Source organism: Ailuropoda melanoleuca, chromosome 7, assembly GCF_002007445.2.
Source record: "Ailuropoda melanoleuca isolate Jingjing chromosome 7, ASM200744v2, whole genome shotgun sequence".
NCBI lineage: Eukaryota > Metazoa > Chordata > Mammalia > Carnivora > Ursidae > Ailuropoda > Ailuropoda melanoleuca.
The window spans coordinates 57,304,089-57,322,222 of record NC_048224.1 but is presented as its reverse complement, the minus strand read 5'-3'; the positions used below and the strand labels follow the sequence as shown (position 1 = coordinate 57,322,222).

Genomic DNA, 18,134 nt, shown 5'->3' with positions numbered 1-18,134 from the left:
GGGGCATCCCCTCCGCAGACCCGGGCAGGAGGCCGGCCCCGCCCCGCGGGAGGTGCTCGCGCTCACCTGGCCGGGAGCCCCGGGGTCGGGGGCTGCGGGGGCCGGGGTAAGAGCGCAGGGCCAGGAGGGCAGGGAGGGTCTCGCCCCCCGCGCCCCCAGGCACAGGCGGAGGCCGGGCAGCTTCGCCCAGGGAGAGATCGTGGCGAGCCGGTAGAGCCTCACCTCCCGGCAGGCCCACGCCCACTTTGGGCTCCCCTGCCCTCCTTGTGGGCCGGGTACCCTGACCCGCATCTCCCTCACCCAGGGTGGGAAGCTGCTACCTGAGAGGGACGAACAGGAGCCGAACCGCTTGTTGGTGAGCCGAGATGTGTTTGGGGGCGTTTGGTGCAGGGAGCCAGACTGTTCAGGTGATAAGCATAAGCAGGAAGGAGCCCTCCCCGGGGACTGGTGTCCAGACTGAGATGTCCGCGTGCCCTCCGCTGCTTTGTCAGTGTTGGCACCCCGTGGCTTTGGGGTGCAGGGCTGGACGCCCCCACAGCCACACTCCACTCCTGGTTCGGGGCTCTGGGGCTGCAGGCCGGCCGTTTGACAAAGCCAGAGCCCCTGGCCGCAGCCTGCAGTTCTCTCCAAGTACAGTTTCGGGGAGTTTTTCACAATGATTCATCTCATGTAGTTGATTGTTTTAAAGACACAAGCTGTCGCCGGAGATTCCCTCTGAATTCTTAACCTCAGTCTTGCATGAGGTGATTTAACAATTCAGAACACCGCTCACTGGGAGCCCCGGGAGAACACGGGGAATATGGTTAGTAGAGACCAGACTTTTTCCTCCCGCCACAAGTTTGCTACCTAGTTTCGGGCTTACTGCAGGCCCACGCCGATGGGCTCATCCCTGGGCCCGTTGTTTAAAATTGTATTGCTGCTGAAGGAGTTAACGTTCTTGGTTTAGGCTTTGCGGTCCAAGGCCGGTGCAAACATCTCGAGATCTCTGTCATCCTGCCAAGACAACTCGGATACTGAGCACGGCAAGGTGGGCACAGCCCGCTGGCCAGGGCAGAGGCCCTCTCCCGACCTTGTCGTCCGCTCTGCTCTGTGACTGGGGACCTTCCCGAGAGGGTGATGTTCCGGGAGAGGCTGTGGGCCGTGGTGGGACGCTGGCGTCCAAGAAGTGGCAGGTAGCCCCACGCGCTTCCCCCAGCGTCAGAGCTGTGGCCCGGGATAGTTGTGAATTCAATGTGATTAACTGTCTTTGGTCTGAGGATTAAGTTTTTACAAACTTGAATTTCGAGCCCTTAAATTCATGGTCTTTCTTTCCAAAAAAAAAAAAAAAAAATCTTTACTAGCTGAAGCTTCAGCCTCTGAACTAGGTGTTTCTGATCTTTACTCTAGCAGTCAAAAGTCTATTGCAAAAGTGGGCAAAGGGTGCTGGGGGGATGAAGACATAATCCTGAAATGCTCTGCAAACATTGGCTGCTAAGTCATCCCACTGAAACTGGCCTTGAGAATTTCAAGGAATTACCATAAGTGCTTTTACGTTATTGGTCTTTGGGCACAAAGCCGCAGCAGTGAATGCCCTCTGGTTAATTGCTGGTTTCACCTGCTTGGGCATGTCTGTGCCTACGTGGCCGGCCACGCTTTCTTGGAAAGGACTGCGGGGTATAAATATGGGATGATACGCTTGTCAGGACAGAAGTTCCTGGTAGAGGGGGGATCTGTGTTGAAAGCAAAGCCGGTAGATAGGCCAGTTCCAGCCTACCTGCTGAGGTTGCAAGGGTGGTGACAGCCTCACGTGGCACTATCATGGGGTGGAAATGAGTTTCCCTGTTCCTATAAATGCTGTGGGGCTCTTGCATCTCAACCGCTTTGCATTCCAATTTGGGGGAAGGGGTCTGGGTGGTCGGGAGAGATGGGAAAACAGGTTAGGAATGAATGGTTATGTGACGTGTCGTATTTTCCACGTGACTCTACAGTGTGCACCATGTTCCCCTCTGCAGCTGTGGTCCCTGACCTTTAGGGGAAGGTCTTCAAAGTGTTCCCACGACCAGCCCGGCAACCCTGCTGGTGCAGCCACCTCGGGTCTGTGATCCAGGGCCGGAGTAACCACGCAGGATGGGAAAGGGCGTGGGACAGCACCTGGGACAGCCTCTCTGCTAATTAGCAAGATGAGCCCGTGAGACCGCCCGACAGATACACGCCTGACGTTTTTAAATAAAAAGGCTTTAGTGTAACTGACTCAGGACATTCGGGGAAATTATTTTTTAATCGCTCACCTCCCGTCACTTTTTATTTCAGGAGCTCGTGTTTCACATCAAGAATGAAATGACCGGCGAAGTCTCACTAAGCTTAGATTCACACAGTCATTCTTTCAAACTCGCGAGAAGCACGTGCAGCCTTGATCTCGTTGGCATCTCTCGGCAGCCTTTGCTGGAGCTGAAACCGCACTTCTCTTACAGAGAAGATGGAAGGCCCGAGTAGGATCGCAGGACGGGAAAGGACGCTGGCGCATGCTGCTAGCTAAACTCTGCGGCCGTGGCTCAGAGCGGTTCCTTCCTCGGTCTCCACCGCTGGCCTCCTGCGGCAGCTGAGTTCCCCGAGGCCTAGGAAGCATGAGTCACCTGCCCGGTGCCCCCGGCTCGCCCGGCATGCGCCTCTGAGCCAGGCCTCTGGACTCTGGCCCGGCGGGCCGCTTCTCCACGGCCGCGCGTACCAGCAGAGCGGCCTCGCACCAACGTCCTCGCGTTCCTCCCAGGATGTGAAAGGGGCAGAAAAGCAAAGCACCGCCTCTCCGCACGTCCCTCCCCGTCTGCTAGAATGTTCCTCATGAACGTCCCTCCTGTGGCTGCTCTCCAGTCAAAATGGGAGGCCTTTGGCGCGCCCGGGAGCTTTAGGTTTCCCGGGTGCTTCTCGGAGCCGAAAGAGGGTGTCTCGAGAGCCTCGGTGAGCGCCCAGGTACAGGTGCTCATTAGCACACTGCAGAGTGACCAGGCTGCTCTGGGCATGAGCGATGAGCTGGCCCTGCAGAGAAGCCAGAGGGCGGACAAAGGCCGGGACACCGGGCCGGCCGCCACCCCTGCGTTTGCTGCCTGCGGTCTCGCTGCTGGTTTCGTCCCCTCGAGGGAGGAGGACGCCGCAGACTTTGGCCCCTTGGTGCTGGATTCGGACAGCGACGACTCCGTGGACCGGGACATTGAAGAAGCGATCCAGGAGTACCTAAAGGCCAAGAGTGGGGCCGCCCAGCCGCCTGGGGCCCCAGACGGGGGCAGGCGGTGCAAACCAGAGTCTCCTCTGAGTGGCAGCGCCCCGACTGCCCCATGTCCCCCAAAGTTTGCACCCAGCTCAGGAGGTGCCCCTGGCAGCTGCGTGGGAGCCGGCCAGGACCAGGGCTCCGCCTCCCCGGTTAGCGTGAGCAGTGACGACTCCTTCGAGCAGAGCATCCAGGCAGAGATCGAACAGTTTCTGAACGAGAAAAGACAACATGAGACCCCAAGATGTGATGTTTCCGTGGACACGAAACCAGACCCCGGCGATAATGCAGCCAGATCAGCGTTCAGATCCAGCAAAGAACCGATGGCCAAGGCACATCGGCAGGAGGTCATAGGAGCCTGCAAGGACCTCATCTTCCGGAAACCTCCCAGGCTAGCAAAGGTGAGCCCACGGCCCCGAGGCCTCAGGTCCAAGGCCACCGCCGAGCCGGAGAGCGCAGACGGTGCTAAGCCGGCCACCGCTGCAGGCCGCCCCGCCGAAGCTCCCCCGAGTAAAGGCGCGGTCAGGAGGAGCGCCGGCCCCGGCCCCGGGCGGAGGGCAAAGCGAGCCAAGAGCGCAGCCCTGTTGTGCAAGGTGTCCGGCTCCAGCAGTGACGATGGCATTGAGGAGGCCATCCAGCTGTACCAGCTAGAGAAAAGGAAGGAGGCGGGTGGAGACCCGCCACAGAACGCCACTCGGGGAGGGGAAGGGGCCTGACCCTCCCACACGCAGCACAGGCCATTCCACGAAAGGTGACTTGCCGGAAACCCACAGGAAAACACCAGGCAGGAAGAAGCCGGTGGCCCTGAAGGCCGTGGAACTCAGCCCAGGTGGCCCTCACCCTGACCACCCCTCCAAGCCACCCAGAGATCCCAGAGCTGCCGAAAACGAGCTTGTGGAATGGCCGCCATGCCGGGCAGACACGTCCGCTGAGCTGATGTGCGCCGAAGCAATCCTGGACATTTCCAAAACCATCCTGCCGGCNCCCCTGGCAGCTGCGTGGGAGCCGGCCAGGACCAGGGCTCCGCCTCCCCGGTTAGCGTGAGCAGTGACGACTCCTTCGAGCAGAGCATCCAGGCAGAGATCGAACAGTTTCTGAACGAGAAAAGACAACATGAGACCCCAAGATGTGATGTTTCCGTGGACACGAAACCAGACCCCGGCGATAATGCAGCCAGATCAGCGTTCAGATCCAGCAAAGAGCCGATGGCCAAGGCACATCGGCAGGAGGTCATAGGAGCCTGCAAGGACTTCATCTTCCGGAAACCTCCCAGGCTAGCAAAGGTGAGCCCACGGCCCCGAGGCCTCAGGTCCAAGGCCACCGCCGAGCCGGAGAGCGCAGACGGTGCTAAGCCGGCCACCGCTGCAGGCCGCCCCGCGGAAGCTCCCCCAAGTAAAGGCACGGTCAGGAGGAGCGCCGGCCCCGGGCGGAGGGCGAAGCGAACCAAGAGCGCAGCCCTGTTGTGCAAGGTGTCCGGCTCCAGCAGTGACGATGGCATTGAGGAGGCCATCCAGCTGTACCAGCTAGAGAAAAGGAAGGAGGCGGGTGGAGACCCGCCACAGAGAACGCCACTCGGGGAGGGGAAGGGGCCTGACCCTCCCACACGCAGCACAGGCCATTCCACGAAAGGTGACTTGCCGGAAACCCACAGGAAAACACCAGGCAGGAAGAAGCCGGTGGCCCTGAAGGCCGTGGAACTCAGCCCAGGTGGCCCTCACCCTGACCACCCCTCCAAGCCACCCAGAGATCCCAGAGCTGCCGAAAACGAGCTTGTGGAATGGCCGCCATGCCGGGCAGACACGTCCGCTGAGCTGATGTGCGCCGAAGCAATCCTGGACATTTCCAAAACCATCCTGCCGGCNTACCATAAGTGCTTTTACGTTATTGGTCTTTGGGCACAAAGCCGCAGCAGTGAATGCCCTCTGGTTAATTGCTGGTTTCACCTGCTTGGGCATGTCTGTGCCTACGTGGCCGGCCACGCTTTCTTGGAAAGGACTGCGGGGTATAAATATGGGATGATACGCTTGTCAGGACAGAAGTTCCTGGTAGAGGGGGGATCTGTGTTGAAAGCAAAGCCGGTAGATAGGCCAGTTCCAGCCTACCTGCTGAGGTTGCAAGGGTGGTGACAGCCTCACGTGGCACTATCATGGGGTGGAAATGAGTTTCCCTGTTCCTATAAATGCTGTGGGGCTCTTGCATCTCAACCGCTTTGCATTCCAATTTGGGGGAAGGGGTCTGGGTGGTCGGGAGAGATGGGAAAACAGGTTAGGAATGAATGGTTATGTGACGTGTCGTATTTTCCACGTGACTCTACAGTGTGCACCATGTTCCCCTCTGCAGCTGTGGTCCCTGACCTTTAGGGGAAGGTCTTCAAAGTGTTCCCACGACCAGCCCGGCAACCCTGCTGGTGCAGCCACCTCGGGTCTGTGATCCAGGGCCGGAGTAACCACGCAGGATGGGAAAGGGCGTGGGACAGCACCTGGGACAGCCTCTCTGCTAATTAGCAAGATGAGCCCGTGAGACCGCCCGACAGATACACGCCTGACGTTTTTAAATAAAAAGGCTTTAGTGTAACTGACTCAGGACATTCGGGGAAATTATTTTTTAATCGCTCACCTCCCGTCACTTTTTATTTCAGGAGCTCGTGTTTCACATCAAGAATGAAATGACCGGCGAAGTCTCACTAAGCTTAGATTCACACAGTCATTCTTTCAAACTCGCGAGAAGCACGTGCAGCCTTGATCTCGTTGGCATCTCTCGGCAGCCTTTGCTGGAGCTGAAACCGCACTTCTCTTACAGAGAAGATGGAAGGCCCGAGTAGGATCGCAGGACGGGAAAGGACGCTGGCGCATGCTGCTAGCTAAACTCTGCGGCCGTGGCTCAGAGCGGTTCCTTCCTCGGTCTCCACCGCTGGCCTCCTGCGGCAGCTGAGTTCCCCGAGGCCTAGGAAGCATGAGTCACCTGCCCGGTGCCCCCGGCTCGCCCGGCATGCGCCTCTGAGCCAGGCCTCTGGACTCTGGCCCGGCGGGCCGCTTCTCCACGGCCGCGCGTACCAGCAGAGCGGCCTCGCACCAACGTCCTCGCGTTCCTCCCAGGATGTGAAAGGGGCAGAAAAGCAAAGCACCGCCTCTCCGCACGTCCCTCCCCGTCTGCTAGAATGTTCCTCATGAACGTCCCTCCTGTGGCTGCTCTCCAGTCAAAATGGGAGGCCTTTGGCGCGCCCGGGAGCTTTAGGTTTCCCGGGTGCTTCTCGGAGCCGAAAGAGGGTGTCTCGAGAGCCTCGGTGAGCGCCCAGGTACAGGTGCTCATTAGCACACTGCAGAGTGACCAGGCTGCTCTGGGCATGAGCGATGAGCTGGCCCTGCAGAGAAGCCAGAGGGCGGACAAAGGCCGGGACACCGGGCCGGCCGCCACCCCTGCGTTTGCTGCCTGCGGTCTCGCTGCTGGTTTCGTCCCCTCGAGGGAGGAGGACGCCGCAGACTTTGGCCCCTTGGTGCTGGATTCGGACAGCGACGACTCCGTGGACCGGGACATTGAAGAAGCGATCCAGGAGTACCTAAAGGCCAAGAGTGGGGCCGCCCAGCCGCCTGGGGCCCCAGACGGGGGCAGGCGGTGCAAACCAGAGTCTCCTCTGAGTGGCAGCGCCCCGACTGCCCCATGTCCCCCAAAGTTTGCACCCAGCTCAGGAGGTGCCCCTGGCAGCTGCGTGGGAGCCGGCCAGGACCAGGGCTCCGCCTCCCCGGTTAGCGTGAGCAGTGACGACTCCTTCGAGCAGAGCATCCAGGCAGAGATCGAACAGTTTCTGAACGAGAAAAGACAACATGAGACCCCAAGATGTGATGTTTCCGTGGACACGAAACCAGACCCCGGCGATAATGCAGCCAGATCAGCGTTCAGATCCAGCAAAGAGCCGATGGCCAAGGCACATCGGCAGGAGGTCATAGGAGCCTGCAAGGACTTCATCTTCCGGAAACCTCCCAGGCTAGCAAAGGTGAGCCCACGGCCCCGAGGCCTCAGGTCCAAGGCCACCGCCGAGCCGGAGAGCGCAGACGGTGCTAAGCCGGCCACCGCTGCAGGCCGCCCCGCGGAAGCTCCCCCAAGTAAAGGCACGGTCAGGAGGAGCGCCGGCCCCGGGCGGAGGGCGAAGCGAACCAAGAGCGCAGCCCTGTTGTGCAAGGTGTCCGGCTCCAGCAGTGACGATGGCATTGAGGAGGCCATCCAGCTGTACCAGCTAGAGAAAAGGAAGGAGGCGGGTGGAGACCCGCCACAGAGAACGCCACTCCGGGGAGGGGAAGGGGCCTGACCCTCCCACACGCAGCACAGGCCATTCCACAAAAGGTGCCTTGCCGGAAACCCACAGGAAAACACCAGGCAGGAAGAAGCCGGTGGCCCTGAAGGCCGTGGAACTCAGCCCAGGTGGCCCTCACCCTGACCACCCCTCCAAGCCACCCAGAGATCCCAGAGCTGCCGAAAACGAGCTTGTGGAATGGCCGCCATGCCGGGCAGACACGTCCGCTGAGCTGATGTGCGCCGAAGCAATCCTGGACATTTCCAAAACCATCCTGCCGGCTCCCGCGGGGGGCAGTGAGAGACCCCTGCCTGCCAGCCCACTCTCCTGCCCCCTAACCGTGCCTTCCCGCTGCGACGGGGACAGCAGCTCCGTGGACAGCAACGATAGCATAGAGCAGGAAATCCGGACGTTCCTGGCTCTGAAGGCTCAGTCAGGGGGTTGGCTGGCCCGAACGGAGAGCTGCCCACAGTCCACACACAGCCCGGCGCCACCACCCGGCCCCAGGGTCCCCAGCTCTAAAACGCTGGGCCTGTCGCTGAGCTGCAAAAGGAAACGCAGAGGAGGCAGCCAGGCTGTGCTGCCATCCACACCCAAGAGAGCAAGAGAGACGGCTCAGGAGGGTGCCTGGGATGCCGACCACAGCCCGGCGAGCACACAGCCCGGCCAGGCCCCCAGGGCGGAAGGCCAGGCCAGGGCCCAGCCCCTCCCCTGCAGGCCACTTGAGCTGGGTGACCAGCACGGTGGCCCCGACGCCAGGGGCGGCATGTGGCCCGGTCACGGGAAGGCGGCCCCAGCCAGGAGCACCGGTGAGCGGGGGAGCTCTGAGGACAAGAGCAGCTCCCTGGACAGCGACGAGGACCTGGACACCGCCATCAAGGACCTACTGCGGTCCAGGCGGAGGCTGAAGAAGAGGTGGAAGGACCCCAGGGCCACGTGCAAGAGGAAGGTCAGGTTTAGCACCACGGAGCCCCAGTTCTTGGATAAACTAGGGGGCTTCCGGAAAGACTGGAAGGACAGAAGCCCCCATCTGTTGAAAAGCTGCCTCTCGAAGCCCAAAAAAGACAGCAAGGAGAACCTGGGGAAAAAGCCTTTGAGCGTCTCCTGCAGAGACACGGAGAGAAGCAGGGCGGACGGCGCCAGCCCTGGTGACGCGCCCCCAGCTCTCCAGCTCAGGAGAAAAGCCTCCGAAGGGAATCTGTTCTGCCGCGAAGCAGACGCCTGTGAGCTTCAAGCCACAGCCCCCGGCTCCCAGCCTCTGCCCGAGGACAGCAGCTCCGTGGACAGTGACGACAGCATTGAGCTGGAGATTAGGAAGTTCTTGGCTGAAAAGGCCAAGGAGTCCGGGAGCGGCTCAGAAGCCCCAGGAGGGGGCCCAGTCACACCGGCGACAGGGAGCGTGCCCAGGCCAGAGCTGCCGTGCCGGAAGGTGCCAGCAGCCGCCCTGGCCCTTCATCCCGGCGTGTGCACGCGGAGCCAGCGGGGCAGGGCTGACCCTCAGCCAGCCAGAGGCCTGGGGGGCCTGGGGAGAGCCTTCCTTCCGGGCAGGAGGAGCGGCCCCTGCACAGAGCAGGCCTGCCTCCCCGCAGCCGTGGCCAGGCGTGCCAGCGCGGCGGGGACCCTGTCCGCCAAAGGCTCAGCTGCTGGTCGGCGACTGGTTTGCGCTCACAAAGATCAGAGCCCGAGAGGGACCGAACATGCCAGGGAACGTGCTCTTGGCTCGCTGCCCACTGGGGCTGAAGTGGGTGCCCGGGCAGAAAGCCCCGGCGTAGCCTTTGCTGTGACCACCCAGGGCCAGAGCCCTCGGACTCGGAAGCTGGCAGCAGATGGGCCGGGGAGCCCCCAGCCCGGCCTCGCCCTCCCATGGCCCGACTTCGCCCACCAGAGTCGGCTGCAGAGCACCTGGGCGCTGAGCCCGGAAGGCAGAGAGGCTGCGTGGAGAGGGGGCCTCGGGGGCCAGAGAGACCAGGGGCCGGAGGGCCAGGACCCCAAGAAAGGCCTGCCCTTCACGGGCTTCTCCTCGCTACTGTCCACACAGCTATTCCACTTTGGAAAGAGCGTCTCCTGGGGGGGCAAGCAGGCCAGCGTCTTCAGCCCACCCCTGAGCCTGCCCCTGCAGGGCCCGTCCTTCTCGGCCTTCAGAGAGACCCCAGCTGGCCACAGCCCCGTGTTTGGAAGCTCGCACCTGCTCACGAAGAAGGAGGGGGGACACTGGCCCGGCCGGAAGTCCCAGGCGCCATGCACTCTGCACGCCAGGAGGAACTCGGGCTCCGACGAGGATGTCCTAGGCCTGAGGTACAGGCGGAGGGCCATCAGTGGAGGCGACGAGGCCCGGGAGGCCTTGGCCAGTGACTCCAGCGAGCTCAGTGACACCTCTGTGGAGGAGGGTGGCGGCCCTGGGGCCAAGGGCAAAGCCCTCCAGCCGTGAGGATGCTCACTGGCTCCGTCTTCGTGGGAAGCAGATAGACACGCGGGTACCCGTGTGTGCGCCTGACGCTCGCCGTCCCAGGACAGAAACCAGAGGCCGCGCGGTGCCGTCCTGTACATGGTACGTCCGCTGGGAGCGACGGTGTTATTTAATGGATGTGTCCTGGAAAATATGATTTTTGTAGCTTTTTTGTAAATTATTTAAAGCGCTGTAAAAAATATTTTTGGAAAATACAGTTGTTCGATTTTGTGGGGCGTGCGTCACCGCCGCTTTCAGCGGCGCCGGGCGAGGGTTAGACAAGCAGACCCGTGACCACCGCAGCTGGGGCGGAATGACTCTGACTCTAATGGTTCAGGTCGACTGCTGCTGGAAGGGGCTGGTTGTGCCTGGGAAGGCAGCGGTCGCCACCCGCCCGCCCCAAGAACCAAGAGCGTCCGAAGAGGTCTCTGCTGGGCAGCACTTGTGACATGAAGGCCCCCGGTCCCACGAGGCCAGAGCGTGGCTGCCAGACACCACACTTGCGGCCGTGATTGGAAAACTCAAAGCACAAAGGCCAGCGAGCACACGGACTGGCCGTCCCCCATCGCATGTGGAAATGCCACGTGAGGCCTTGGCGCACATCGGGTCCACACCCGAGCTGGGTGATTCCCAGCCAGCCTGTGCGATCCCCGCGTGATCCTAACAGCTATTCAATAAAGCTCTTTTCTGTGGGAGCCACTGTTCTCCAGTTCTAGTCACAGCTCCGAAGGGTAACAGACAACGTGTGTTTCCAACATCCTTTTCTTGATCTGGGTGTGGGAATACACAAGGCTTGGGCCACTTGGCCAGTTCTGGTGCACAGACGCCTCTAGAGTCCCGGACGAGGCCCAGCACTCTCTGGGGGCCTGGGCCTCCTTGGGGTGGGCTCGCAGCCCACCAGACGCGCCTGGCGGCTTTCTGAGGGCCTGCCTCTCCCCGCAGGACCGGGGCTGTGCCCTGCGGGGTGCATGGTTGTGGGCAGGACGCCGGGCCTCGCGGTGTGTCGGAGCCGAGCCACGGTGCCTCGCCGGGTAGAGAAGAGCATGGCTTCCCGTGCCTTCTGCTCAGTGCGGAGACGAGAGGCACTGCGTCCCGTGAGGCGGGCCCTCAGCGGTCAGGTGTTGCTGGGCAGCTGTCCTGCAAACTGCCCTCAGTGACCCCGGTCTTTACGACTCGCCACGCGATTTAGTGTGATGGACGTGGAGCAAGGCCGACCCTGCAGCTGAGCCGAGCTGGTGTTCGAACACACAGGTGAGTTTCCTGGGGTTTAGCAGCGCGGCACCCGTGCCCCAGCCCGCCCGGCACCCACACGGGGGCATCTGCCAGCGCCCTTCCGGCTCTTAACTCACCTAGGTGCTTCTGGGAAAAACAGTTCAATTCGTGTAATCCATGCTTTAAATTTTATTTAATTTTTAAAGAGTGCTCTTAACACTCGAAAACAAAAATCAGCCTGTTTTTGTACATAAAACTGGGTTTTTAAAGCGCTAATAAAGCAAGCACTGCTCATGGATCAGCTGTGCAGCTTGTCTTCCCTGGAGTGGCCTTTGTGGGGTGATGCCAAGAGGGCCCGCCGTGCATTTAGCTCTGAGCACCCCTCCCCCTGCCGGTTCTCCCCCCGACCTGGCCCGTCGCACGTGTCTCCTTCCTGCCTCCCGGGTTCCCGCAGGCACTGCCATTGACACGCGCCTTGCGTCCACACGTGCGGGGCATAAGCCTGCTTGTGTCCCTGGACTGCCAGCTCCCTCCCGCTTCTGCACCCACACCCTAGGTCAACTCCAGCACACGCTGGGGCCAGCCCCGGGTACCCCTGCACCCTGTCTGGAAGGGGGGCCACGGTGGGGTGACCGAGTGGGGCCTGGCGCTGCGGCTGCGGATAGCAGACCCCCGGGAGCGGCTGCATGGGACCCCAGGTGCTCACCCCCCCGCCCCATGCAGTCGGAGGGATGATGTGTTACCACGTCAAACCTTGATCCTTGAGGGGCTTGTAACCCTTGAGAAGCTCCCCCCTCACTTCCCAGGGAAGGAGGGGTCTGTGTGTCCGGGGCTGGAGGTTCGTTCATTTAATACAAAGAAGGGGAGAGGCCTGATGTTCACTAGGCCGTCCTGGGACTCACTGCGTCTTTCTGGAAAGGATGGGCACAGGTGGAATGGCGGCGGGAGGGGCGGCTAATGTGCGATGCCCACCACCCACGTCTAGAGAGGGGGGGGTCTCCCACAGATGAGGCTCAGAATCTGAATTAGCGGGTTTCCCAAGCTGAGACACACTTGCATCGGGAAGCCAGGCCCTACCTTTAAATTGCAGCCGCTCACCTGCTCCCATAAAAACATGAAGGTATTACGACCTCGATACCCCATCCCTCAAAATGAATTTAAGGGCCTGCTTAAGGGACCCACCATCCATGTCTGCAAATCACAGCCAGGTCTGCTCCAGGCGAGGCTGACCGGGAGCGGGGAATAGTTTGTTCTTTGCAGAATCTTTGGGGCTGCGGCTCTTCTGTGCTCTGGACAGAGAGATACTGTCCCGTGTTGACAAATTTCCTATCTGTTTGAAACCATTGACTCTAAGTAACTAACTGAAAGGCGACAAGCTACTGAAGACAAGTCTACAGGCATACTTGGGCACGTGTCCAGTGTTCGAAATCACTGCTTTCCACCCCACCCACAGCCACACCGAGTGACGAATTAGCGAGGTTCTCCTGAAGCCCTATTTCTCGGTGTTTCGCCTCGTGGTGGGAAAAATCAGCCCCACACAGCCAGGCCTCCTCGGGGGTGAAGACAGGCTTTTCAGGCTGCACAGTGTGGAGGCGCCGTGCTCGCCTCTCTGCTAGCTGTTCTGACCGCAGCGAGGACGTCGAGGGACGTCAAGACCCAGGTCAGAGAGTGGTGGGGTCCTTCCTGCCCCTCAGCCCCCCAGGGGAGGCTGGTGAGAGCCCAGGGTGCATTCCTGCAGCCCTCCGTAAGACCGCCCGTCCACATCCTCTTCTCCCTGCTCCAGGCATGAAGATTCCAGGCAGAAAACATGCCGAAAAGATACATTCACCGTCACCAGAGTTCCTGTAGGACTTGTGTGCAGAGTTGGGGCCGGGACCACGGGGTCTGATGCCCGCGGCCACGCCTCCCAGGGCACACCCCAGGTGGGCTCCAACCCCGGGCTGCAGGGCTGGGACTCACCCCAGGTGATGATGTCAGCACCCTCCAAAGCCACAGCGGGCAGATGGGAGCACGGCCACCCCGCAGCTCCGGGGCCACGGCCCCACAGCCGGCAGCAGGCCTGCGTCCCCCGATCCCACCACGGGGCCTCTGGTGCGTGTGCCTCGGACCTGTCGCCAGAGCTCAGCAGTCACCAGTTTCCACTGGGAGGAAAAACGGTTATTTTGCCCGATGGTGTTGTGGTGTTGTCCTTCCCCGGAGTCGCTAACGTGCTTTTCACAACCGACAAGAAAGGAATTCATTCTTTTCGGTGAGTCTAGAAACTTGTTTAAAAAGGCACTCTTTGGGGCACCTGGGTGGCACAGCGGTTAAGCGTCTGCCTTCGGCTCAGGGCGTTCCCGGTGTTGTGGGATNTGGCGTGATGGAATCGAGCCCCACATCAGGCTCCTCCGCTATGAGCCTGCTTCTTCCTCTCCCACTCCCCCTGCTCGTGTTCCCTCTCTCACTGGCTGTCTATCTCTGTCAAATAAATAAAATCTTTTTTTAAAAAAAAGGCACTCTTTTTCTCTTTTCGATTTCCGCAGACGCTAAACACTGAAGTGTCCTCAGTATTCCTGTATTTTTTGTGAAGTGCTCTACAAACTACTTTCCAGNATCTCTGTCAAATAAATAAAATCTTTTTTTTAAAAAAAGGCACTCTTTTTCTCTTTTCGATTTCCGCAGACGCTAAACACTGAAGTGTCCTCAGTATTCCTGTATTTTTTGTGAAGTGCTCTACAAACTACTTTCCAGACTGATGCCTGGAGAGTCCACTGGTTTTGCCCCCTGGAAGGACACCACGTAGACCCCGGCCTCAGGCGCCGCATCGCATCTTTTTATCAGCAGTATTCATTTTCTCTGGAACCATTTCCAACCCAAATTGGACATTAAGAATGTTGCCGAGACGTTTACTTTTCCGCATTAACAATAAAAGGGTTTTAATGAAGAAATAACCAGGCACGGTGTTTAATTTCTTCTCACTTTCACGGGACTAAAACTTTTGTGAATGAGTTATCACCCGTGGGAGGGAACAATGACTTCGTCTAGACCCCGTGCTTCCCAGGCCTCCTACGATGAACACGTCCCGCTCCCAGGAAGGACGGGGGGAGAGCGAGGTCTGATAGATACCGGCACAGAAAAACTCCCCTCACTGAGGATCCATGACGTCATAGCAAACACAGATTGAGAACTAGGGAGAAAAGTGTGTAATTCCCTGCCTGCTGGTTTTTTAACTTCTTACTGAAAACTGGAGGCGACCACCAGGGGAGAAGTCCCGAGTACCCATCGCCCCCACCACAGATCTGGCCTCCCGGGCCTGCCCCTCGGCTGCGGGACATTCGCCAGGACTCCAAGCTGGCAGCGTGGGTCAAGGACACTGACGGCACTCCTGCTGGTCTTCCCCGCGCGGCCCCTGTCCTCGCCCCAGGCGGGACACCCGGCCCTCCCGCCGCGGCCTCGCAGAGTTGGTGCGGATTTCCGCCGGGGCCCTTTAGAACAGAAACCCACTCCGTGATTTGTCACGAGTATAAAACGGCTCCCAGGAAAGACACAGGGTGGGCTACCCAGACATTCCTGGCATCAGGCCACGACTCGGGGCCCAGGACGCCCACAGTCCTGCTCCCTGATCACCAATGAGTCAGGGATTCAGGGTGTGGCAACGTTTTTAATGGAAAGTCAAGCCACGAGCATCTTTTCCATCTTAGACGTAAAACAGAGCAAATAGGGCATTCCAGCCCCGTCTGCGTGTTTTTCTAACCCAAAGAGAAAAACCATTTTCAGGGAAAGCAGTGAAGTCTATACTTTCACAAGTGGACAAATGACGAGACATTAGGGGTAGCTCTTCAGATCAGCCCTGCTGGCCTCAGGAGGCCCCTCAGTCGCAGATAGACGGCTTGCTGACGTTGTAACTGGGGTGGAAGTTGAACCGGTCGTAGGAAGTAATGCAGTTGTCGGGACCCGTCACAATGCTCTTCTCCGTGTAGACGTTGAAAGTGGTGTTCCGGAACATTCCACCAGCTGCAAGTTGTCTGGAAAATTTACTCGAATTTGGGTAAAACACTTTCTGGAAGTGAAAAGGGACACTTGGATTAATGGGGCGTGGGAACACCCCTGAGCTGTCAGCCATGAGGCATTTCTGGAAGAAAAGTAAGAATCTGTAAGAAAATGTCGTCTCTGTTCCTAGGACGCAGAGAAGTCAGGGCGGGCAGATGGCCTAGCTTGCCCGGGCCATCCCACTTCACACCCGATGTCACAGTGCCTCCATTCACCTTGGGCAGACAGAAGGATCGTCTACGGACCACCTGGCCCCACGCGACCCCCCGGGCTCTGCTCCTGCCACCCAGGCTGCTAGACAAGCTACCGGACCTCTCTGAACTTCAGTGCCCTCTTCCGTAAGAGACATCGTGAGTTTCAACCCTGACTGCGGGTGTGAATCACTTGTGGAGCTTTAAAAGGCCTCTGACGCCCCCACCCCACCAGCCCGGGGGTGTGGGGGGCGCTGCCCTCGTGGGCTGAGGCCCCACAATGGGTGGCCCTCCTGTGCCGGGTACCCAGGGGATGTTGATGCCAGCCCACCTGGCCCTCCACCTGGGCCCAGGGGGGGCATCAGGAGGGTTTTAGAAGGGGGTTTTAGACCTCCAGACTGGGAAGTCGATCTCAAAAAGGGGGTGGGGACTCCCCCAGGGTGCACCGATCCCCACATCCACCCACATGCCTTGTCCCTGTGCCACCTGAGATCTGGGCCAGCACTGCCTCTTCAGGTCACAAGTTCATTAAAAGCAAGTATTATTCCAGAAAGAAAGCGGTTGTTCACTTGTTCGCCTCAGAACTCACTGCCCAAGGTGCCAGAGGTGGTGGTGTCCACGTGTGAAAGGGGCCGGTGTTGGGGATGTCTTAAGCGTCTACACGCACCTTTATCATCCTTAGAACATTTCATTGCTACACTGCTCGCTCCCTGGTTTCTACCCTGCCCTGTTTCGAAAGGATTTGATGTGCCCCCTCCCGCTTTGTGATGTTGGAACTTTGGGCCCCTCCCCGCCACCCCCTCATGATGTGTTGCCCTTCTGAGAAATCCAGGCTGGTAGCGCCGTCCTGGAGATGCCCACTGCCACGCGTGCGCTTCCCACGTACCGGCATCTCGTGCACGGTGGGGGCTCTGCTCCCGTAAGCCTGGTTGCTGGTCCTGTACAGCGAGACGGGCTGCTTGGTCCTGGCAGGTGAGAAACACCCTCTATTTTCCATTCAGTTATTCTAATGCCGCCCAAGCCCCCGTCTTAGAATGTTTGGTTGACGGAGCTCTGTTGGGATGCCACAGGCTGGCAATGCGGCTGTGACCGTGGGGTCCCGTGGGACGCAGGTTCGGCCTCCCTGCCTCCTCTCCTCACCTCCACCCCTGCTCTTCCCCGAGGCAGGGCAAAGCCCGAAAGAACTCCTGGACGCAAAATGCAGCCCTCCACCCTGGTGGGGTCTTGGCACATGCTGTCATTCCCTGGGTAGATGGGTAGTTCGAGAGCAGTGGCTCAGCCTCCACACCCTGCCACTGAGGGGGGGGGGTCCCTCCACTTCTGAGCCCCTGGAAAAAACAAGCCTACAGTCTCTAATGCGGACACAGTTTAACTGAGTGGCTGTGGTTCACAGGTCAGCTCTGCCTTATGCCACCAGATCTGGGGCAGGACGCTCTCCTTCCACACCCCAGCTGTCTCTCCTGGAAAACAAGGGTGCTAAAGGACCCTGGTCCTCGGGACTGCAGGGGAGACGAGATGAGGGAGGGCAGGGCAGGGTGGTGAAGGGTTTGCTGCTATGTATGTCTAAGGGTTTGCAGTAAACAGCTCAGCGTTGCCAGATTCTCATTCTGCAAGGCTCCTCTCAGCCTGGAGACAGGAGACTTATCCCCGCAGGAAAGAGTGGGGCTGTGCCCAGGAGCGGGTTGGGGGACTTCCTGGCCACCCTGCCCCCCCTGCAGGGACTGGAGGCCCCCTGCTGCTGCGCCTGCAGCTTCAGGCACTTTCTTGCTCATTGGGTGCTAACAGCTGACCCCGTGTTCGACTTGGGCTCCAGGGCAGGCTGGGGACCTGGGGACTCGTGCGTCCGGGCCGAGTGACCATAGCCGCCACGCTAGGCCCTGCGCGGGCCGGATGGACCCTGACGGGACTCCGTCCTCACCCGTAGCCCCGAAACCACGCCGGGTTGTTGAACCTGGCCGGCAGGTCCTCGTCCACGCGGTAGTAGTCGCTGGTCCTCTGCGGGGGCGCGGGGGCCGGCGGCGCGGGGGCCGGGGGCTCCGCAGCCACCGCGCACTCTCGGGGGCTCGCCTCGGACATGAGCCTGCGCTCCGGGGCTGCGGTGGGGGACCGCGGGAGGCGGCGCGGCTTCCCGTTGCCAGGCGACGGCCGGGTCACCTGACCGGGCGGCCCGGCCTTAAAGGCGCCACACTGGGCGGCTGGAGGACCGCTGGCCGCTCCTGCGCGATGGGGTCGCGCGCACGACCTCCCCCTCCCCCGCCCGGTCCCTTACATGCAGGGGGACCACAGGCCTGGGGCTTCACCGCGAAAGGCCCACTCCCAGCTCCGCCGGCCGCTTGCTGCGTGCCTGGGCGCCCGGGTCCCGGGTCCCGGACGGCTTGTCCCCCAGCGCCCGGCGTCTAAATGCAGACTCCAGATGCGTCTCATCTTACGGATGCTCCTTGGGAAAGCGGCAGGTTGTGTTGGACTGGCCGGAGGTGAGGACGGCCCCCACGGGGACGGCGGCTCGTGCGGGTGCCGGGGCGAGCTAGGGCACAGGGCGGGGGACGCGCTCCCTTACACCCCGCACCGCCCCGCACCCGCCCCGCACCCAACCTCTCCCTCCGTCCTTGCGTGTCCGTGGCGTCCGGGCGGGCGGCGGCTCGAAGTCGGGCTCACGCACCCCCGGCCGGCGCGCGCGGACCCGGGGGAGGCCCGCGGTCCCCCAGGGCGGGGCCGGAGTCCGAGCCG

At 60.5% G+C, this 18,134-nt stretch overlaps 3 protein-coding genes across 3 annotated transcripts in view; 2 read left to right on the top strand and 1 right to left on the bottom strand.

Annotated features, from left to right (window-relative positions):
* Positions 1-29: 29 nt before the first annotated feature.
* Positions 30-13,489, top strand: PPP1R26 (protein phosphatase 1 regulatory subunit 26). The gene is given in 5 exon segments (XM_034664757.1): positions 30-355; positions 947-1,027; positions 2,290-3,263; positions 6,812-7,526; positions 7,528-13,489. Coding segments are annotated over 3 exon segments (3,600 nt in total). The 5' UTR covers positions 30-355; positions 947-1,027; positions 2,290-2,808; the 3' UTR covers positions 9,958-13,489.
* Positions 13,490-13,858: 369 nt separating this feature from the next.
* On the bottom strand, positions 13,859-17,569 carry C7H9orf116 (chromosome 7 C9orf116 homolog). Its single transcript, XM_011218004.3, has 3 exons — positions 17,326-17,569; positions 16,294-16,372; positions 13,859-15,226 (listed from the first exon to the last, which is right to left on the bottom strand). The coding sequence occupies exons 1-3, from the start codon at positions 17,481-17,483 to the stop codon at positions 15,038-15,040; spliced, it is 426 nt and encodes a 141-aa protein (XP_011216306.2). The 5' UTR covers positions 17,484-17,569; the 3' UTR covers positions 13,859-15,037.
* Positions 17,570-17,744: 175 nt separating this feature from the next.
* MRPS2 (mitochondrial ribosomal protein S2) overlaps positions 17,745-18,134 on the top strand; it is a 3,478-nt gene continuing 3,088 nt past the window's right edge. Inside the window, exon 1 of the mRNA XM_034664756.1 lies at positions 17,745-17,881. Within this exon, the coding sequence (XP_034520647.1) occupies positions 17,808-17,881 (74 nt within the window). The 5' untranslated portion in view covers positions 17,745-17,807. The remainder of the gene's footprint in view (positions 17,882-18,134) is intronic.